We start from the raw sequence: 7156 nt of genomic DNA on the forward strand, positions 1-7156 counted from the left end.
CTACAGTGTACTTACATATAATAAATAAATAAAATAAAATAAAATAAAAACCTGAAGAAAATAAGAAGAAAAAAAAAGACTGTGACAGAGATCAGACAACAAGAATTTCACTTTTTTTTTTTTAATTTTGCCTATTTCTTTTTCATTAAAAAAAAAAAAACCAAACTGATGGTTGGGCTGGAGAGATGGCTCAGCGGTTAAGAGCACTGAAGGTCCTGATTTCAAATCCCAGCAACCACATGGTGGCTCACAACCATCTGTAATGAGATCTGATGCCCTCTTCTGGTGTGTCTGAAAACAACTACAGCGCACTTACATATAGTAAATAAATAGATAAGTCACCAGGCAGTGGCACTATTTAAAGGAATTATAAGCATTGGGACCTGTGGCTTTGATGAAGAAATGTGTCACTGAGCCTTTGAGGTCTGCCCACACCAGCCCTTGTCTTTATCTCTCTCTGCCTATGAATTGGTATGTAGAACTTTCAGTTACTTTCCTAGCACCATGTCTGCCTGAATGCTGCCTTGTTTCCCCCCTCTGATGATAATGGATTAAACCTCTGAAACTGTAAGCCAGCCCCAATTGCTGCCATGGTCAGGGTGCCTCTTCATAGCGATAGAACACCTCTATATAGGAAACTGTAAACTGAAATTAAAAATTAAAGAAGAATAAACTCTATTGGTTCAGGCAGGCCCGTTGTCTCAGCTGTACGGTTAGGCAGAAGGATCCCAACTTCAAGGCCAGCCTGAGCAAGTTGTTGAGACCCTGTCTCCAAATAGACAATGGCACAGTGGTTAGTGGCCCTTACTGCTGTTCCAGGGAACCCCAGTTCAGTTCCCAGGACCCACGTGGAGCAGGCATCAATAACTCCATTTCCAGCACTCATGTACACAGATACATATACATATTTAAAATAAGAAAAACAGATTTTTAGAAAAGGCAGGCAGGCAGATACACAGGTTACTCTCAAAAAGTTAAATAGCATGCCCTCCCGTTTCTTTCTGGATTAACGAACACTGAGAAATAAATGAACAAAGGAGTCGTGCTTATAAGAGGCATTGTTGCAAAATGTACTTTAACCTATATATCATCTGTCTCCATCTGTACATTCATATCCGTGTATTCATTCCTGCATCCAAATCTGAAACTATTCTAGTAATTACGGTAATTGTAAAGTGGTTTCCGTCTAAGGTTCTCTTTTGCTGGCATCCTTCTCAATGATAATGACAGAATGCCTTTCCAGAAAGTCAAAATGATAAAACAGACATTTAAGGACAGTACTCCCAGTTGCCTGTCTATGGTTCACTCTCTGTTCATTTCTGGGCGGGGAGGGAGGTTGTCTCAGAGGAGTGCTTTTCTGTTACTGAAACAGCTTCCCTGTGCTGTATCCAGACTACTTTTGAACTCTCAGACTTGAGAAGGTATTGAGTACAAAAGATAGGTGCCACCAAACCCTGTTCGCCAATTTGTGAATTGAATTCTGTGGGAGCAAAGGTAAGGAAGGGCATACACCCAAGAGTGTGACTGTGCTGGTGAGATTATGCAGTAGGTGTGCACACACACAGAGAGGACTCCGGTGAATGACAGGGCAAATAGGAATAGCAAGTTCTGAGCAAATATTTATTGAGCTGAATAAAACTAGTTTGATTTTTTTTTTTTTTTTTTTTTTTTTTTTGATACAGGACTCTCTGTGTACCTGTCCTGGAGCTCAATCTGTAGACCAAGGTGACCTTGAACTCAGAGATCCACCTGACTCTGTCTAAGTGCTGGGATTAAAGGTGTGAGCCACTGTGGCCTTTATTTATTTATTATTTATTTTTATTTTTAAGGCAAGGGCGCCGCCCTACATAGCTCATGTGGCCCTCAAACTTAGCAATCTTTCTGCTCTTTACCTCCCAAGTACTGATATTACAGGTGTGCCCAACTTTTACATTCAATGTTTTTAAAGTTAAATGTCATTAGTAAATGTCTGTGTATAAAGAAGAATATTCATGGGCAGTCCACCAGTACAGCACTTACGATAGCTATTGTGGCCACTTGGCCACAGACTCCCAGAACACAAATTCCAAGATGGTCTTGCTTTTCTTCTAGTCCTTGAAAGTCTCTAAGTATACATGCTCACAAAATCTCTCTCCTACTGGCTAAATCCAGTATTACATTTGTCCTGGCCTCTCCAAGTGCCAAGTCACAGCTGCTTGCTATAAACCCTTCATGTCTTCAAAACTAATAATACCACCTGGGAAACTCATACACATTGCTAAGTTCAGTGGCTAGCACAAGTTACAGCCTGAGCCCCCTCTGGACTACAGCTTCTATGTGCTGACCCTAAAGAAATACTTCCAGATTTTTCTTCAGTGATGCTGGTGCCTTCTTAATCATAGCTGACTCTTCAGCCCCAGCTGACCAGTAGATTGACCCAGCAAAGCAATCAGTAAATTGACCCAGCAAAGCAAAGGTTTTGCTCTAGGGGTTGTGGTCTCTTGTTATCCACAGCTGATTCTTCAGTTCTAGTTGACCAAGAAAAAACAGATTCTTAACTAAAATTAAAAAAAAAAAAAATCCCTTAAATGGCCCCGATAGAATCTTTGCTTCTCTCTGAAACTTCACACGCTAGACATCTATAGCCTGCATGATTCCCAACAGTCCTATCTTCCAAGCTTCCATAGAACAGCCCACTGAGTTGTGAGCACTCAATGGCTTTTCCAATCTTAAGTTCAAATGTCACCACCATCCTCCCCAAAACACCTGGTCAGACACGGTCAGGTCTGTCACACAATACTCTGTGACTGGATACCAATTCCTGTCTTAGTTAAGATTTTTCGTTGCTGTGATAAACCAATGGCCAAAACCAATTTAGGGAAGAGGGGTTTATTTTACGTATCCTTCCAGGAAATGGTCTATCACTGGGGGAAATCAGGGCAGGAAGTGAAGCAGAAGCCATGGAGGACACTGCTTACTGGCTTGCTTTGCCTGTTTTGTTACACCCTAGGACCACCTTCCCAGGAGTGGCACCTTCCGTGTTGTTAGCATTCTGTCTAAACTCCACCCCACAGTTACCTGGCAACAGCCAGGTAGGCCTGACCCACTATAAAAGGGACTGCTTGCCCCCTGCTCCCTCTCTTGCCCTTTTGGTCTCTTGCCTTCTTGCTCAGGCTCTGTCCCATCACCCCTTCCCCATTCCTTTCCCCGCCTCTCTCCACATGCTCATGGCCAGCCTCTCTACTCCTTTACACACTCTCTCTCTCTCTCTCTCTCTCTCTCTCTCTCTCTCTCTCTGCCTTTCTCTGCCTCTACTACCCTCTTGACTCCCCATGCCCTGAATAAACTCTATTCTATACTCTATCGTCTGTGGCTGGTCCCTCAAGGGGAAGGGATGCTTCAGCATGGGCCTGCTGAGACATCCCCTTCACCAACACCTCATCACACATCCACCAGAGCATATCTCTTCTCTTTTTATCTTTTTATAAACACATTACACGTCAATCACTAATTAAGGAAATGCCACTCAGGCTTCTTATAGGTCGAATCGTCTCAAATGTGGTTCCTCTTCTCGGATGACTCTTCTTACTTGTGTCAAGTTGACAATAAACTAGCCAGGACAAGAGTGAACTTAAATTAACAAAAAAGCTAAGACCACACACAAGGCTTGTACCCCAACCAGAAATAATGTGTTCCAAACGGAACAGAAGAAGCCCCTGAGCTCCATCCATGCCCACAATCTTATCAGAGAACTGCCAAGAACTTCTTCCTTCTGGCCTCTAGCACACACTCTCTCAAACAGCTATTGCTGGGGTCAAGTTGCTATGGCACATTGTAACTAAATCACTCCAACCTTCATCTTAACAATGTGTGCCTCAAGAATCTTGAAATGAGAAAGTGAATGTTATTCCAACAGATCCGGGATATATAACATTACACTACAGAAATGAAGCAGGGTAAGGAATCTGTATTTATGAGGAGTATAAAGCCCTTTAGCTTCCCTGAAGTAAAAACTTCACTCATAATCACCTCCCCCCCCCCTCGGTGCTAGATAGATACGAAACCCCAGATTTATATGCTAGGTGGCCACTTTACCACTGGACTACATACACCCCTAGTCTGGAACTCAAAGCTTTAAAGATGAAAGGGCCAGTGCACTGGACACCTATTGTCCTCGCAGCAGTGGCCTGTGTTCACTGGCTCCTCATGAGAACAAAAAGAATCTATTTCTTAGAAGCATTAATATTGCAACCAGTCAGCAGACCAGAAGCTCTAATGCCTTTGGCTGACAAAACCACAAGTTGCTCCCAAACATGCCCATGACACCCTTATGTTTTTAATTATAGATTTTGATTATTATTTTTTTTTTTTTTTGGTTTTTTGAGACAGGGTTTCTCTGTACAGCCCTGGTTGTCCTGGAACTCACTTTGTAGACCAGGCTGGCCTTGAACTCAGAAATCCGCCTGCCTCTGCTTCCCGAGTGCTGGGATCAAAGGCGTGCGCCACCACGCCCGGCTTGATTTTGATTTTTTTTTTAAGATTTACTTTATTGTATGTGTTTAGGTGTTTTGCCTGCATATATGTATGTGCACCGCCAGAAGAGAGCACTGGATTCCCTAGAACTGGAGTTATGGATGGTTGTGAGCCAACTTATGGGTGCTGGGAACCAAACTGAGTCCTCTGTAGGAGCAGTTAATGCCCTTAACTGCAGAGCCATTTCTCCAGCCCCTTTGCATTTTATTTTACTTTGAGCCAAGGTCTCTGATGGCTTAAGATGGCCTTGAACTTGAGAGATCTTGCTGCTTCCACCTCCCAAGTGACAGGTGTCCACTATTGTGTAGTGCTAGAGATTGAATCCAGTTTTTTGCATGCTAGGCAAACACTACCAACAGCCTCCCCACCACCCTTTATGACCTTACACTATTTGTATTAACTGACTTAAGTGTATATTCATTTTACTTAACATACTGGTTTTTTTCATAAATATTTACTTTTATTCATTTGCTTGTGAGGGGGTGTTAGATCCCCTGGAGTTGAAGTTAGAAGTAGCTGTGAACCAACCCATGTGAATTCTAGGCTTGGAAGGTGGTTTGGTGGGCAAAGGAGCCTGCTGCCAGGCCTAACAAACTGAGATCCATCCCTGGGACCCACACAGTGGATGGAAAAAAACTGACTCTTAAAAGTTGTTCTCTGACCTTTACACACACACATACACACAAGCGCGCGCCCACACACACACTTTCAATGGCACTAGCTTATTGCTGGTACACTAGGATGTGAATTAAGGGTTTTGTTTGTTTGTTTGTTTGTTTGTTTTACCCGTTCTATTCACTTCAGTTACCTGTATGCCTGGGAGTATGGCTGTCACATCCTGAGCACACAGTGTCAATAAATGAATGAAGGCTCTATCCCCGCCCTCCTGTATAGTTGGCACTTGGCCATTCCCTTCCAGTCATCCGGCCAAGCTGACTTTCTCTCTGCTCTTCCAGGAAGCCAAGCTCTTGATGCTCTCTTCTGCCTGATGTTCTGGCACCAACCTCTGACCCTCTTCTCTCTTGGGTCACATCTGCAATGCTTTATCAGTTCTTAAACCTGTTTTTTGTTGAAGCAGAACTTCCATCGAAGATGTTCCACATGGTCCATACCACTTTTTCCAGAACATACCATGGGATCAGCATAGTAGACACTCAATAGTATCTGTTGGACTTACAACCTATAGACCCGATGTGGGTCTGAGTTTTCCCAAATATAAGACAAAAAAGCAGAACTGTGGGGTTTACAAAGAACCCTGGGTTGTGGCAGCTCAGGCAAGGCCCTGGGAGGTTAAAACCATGCTTATAGTCAGCTAGGCTGTGCATCTAAGGAAAGTGCTAAGTATAGCCAGGGAGCAGAGCTATCACCCCGGGGTCAGATTTAAACCAGTTCTCTCCAGATTTGACCACACAGAAGAATTAAATAGGATATTATTACAGTCTTTACAAATAAGTTCAAAGAAGCACAGAGTTGCTGGTGCACTCCACTCTGATCTAAAAAACAAAAACAAAAACAAAAACAACAAAAACTGATCTTGTAAACTTCTAATTGTTCTGATTCTCCAGAGATATGACGGTTATTTGAGACTGGATGATTAACCTATATAAACAAATCACACAAGTCCAGATGTAATCGGTGGAACATGCATTTTTGTTTTGTTTCGTTTGTTTTGCTTGGAGCTGGAGATGTATCTCGGTGAGAATGAAAAGCCTTGGGTTGCTTCCTCAGCAAACAGGTGCGGTGTTACACACCGGAGGTGGAGACAGGAAAACTATTAGGTAGTCCAGAAGTTAGCCTGGGGTGCATGAAACCCTGTCTCAAAAACACCACAAAGATTAAAAGGTAATGATTTGCCCAAAATACATTTATGTTTATGATGTTGTAACCTGTAATAACAGCACCAGAGGGGCTCAGTCATGAGGATTTGAGTTCGAGGCCAGCGCGAGCTACCTGATGAATGCCTGTCTTAAGTAATCACTTTTTTTCTCAGTTGGTGTACTTATTTAATGTTTGCAAAGGTGGCTTTCCAAGTTCAGCTGGTGTGTGCTCTTGATCCCAAGTGGACTTTGTTGGGTAGTGACTTGGTAAAGGCAGAGCACACTCGGCTTTCCAAGCCCCGGCCACCCTGCATCCCTCATAACAAGCCTCACCCGTATGTGGTCAGCAGCGCCTTGTTGACCAGCACGATGAGGAAGGAGCATGTGCCGTAGAAGAGGGCCGACAGCAGCCTGGCCAGGCGAGAGGGCAGCGGCGCCGCGTCTGGCTCCTCCATCTCTGCCCAAACCCAGCTCGCGGGCCCGCCCCCAGCGGCCCGGGAAGAGGGTGCGGCAGGAACAGGAAGAGCCCGGGCGCGAACTCCGACCACGGCCCGCCCCGCACCCCGCATCCCCGCAGCCCGCGCTGGTGCCTCTAGTGCGCTCTCTCCTTGGAGGTGTCCACCGCCTGGGAATGCCGAAAAACTGCCTTAGCTGGCACCCCCAGAAAGGCTGAGGTTCGTTTCCATTTTGTTTGTTTTTAAAAAAGTATAATTTATATCCTACAGGACGTGCCTGAGTAGCGAGTTACAGATGCGTTCTTGACAAATAAACACAACTAAGCAAACACGCAAATCCGAGCACAACATCCCCACAAAGGGCAAGAGTTC

The 7156-nt window shown here is 44.2% G+C and overlaps 1 protein-coding gene across 3 annotated transcripts in view; it reads right to left on the reverse strand.

Annotated features, from left to right (window-relative positions):
• Slc35d2 (solute carrier family 35 member D2) overlaps positions 1 to 6811 on the reverse strand; it is a 31715-nt gene extending 24904 nt beyond the window's left edge. The window contains exon 1 of one of the 3 annotated variants that reach the window (XM_021215807.2): positions 6663 to 6811. In XM_021215807.2, coding sequence (XP_021071466.1) covers positions 6663 to 6784 — 122 coding nt within the window. In that variant the 5' untranslated portion in view covers positions 6785 to 6811. Of the gene's footprint in view, positions 1 to 5320; positions 6296 to 6662 lie in introns of those variants that run through there. The other 2 variants (XM_021215808.2, XM_029547482.1) reach the window with 2 other exon arrangements.
• Positions 6812 to 7156: the final 345 nt, after the last annotated feature.

Source organism: Mus pahari, chromosome 16 (genome assembly GCF_900095145.1).
Source record: "Mus pahari chromosome 16, PAHARI_EIJ_v1.1, whole genome shotgun sequence".
In the NCBI taxonomy this organism is placed as follows: Eukaryota; Metazoa; Chordata; class Mammalia; order Rodentia; family Muridae; genus Mus; species Mus pahari.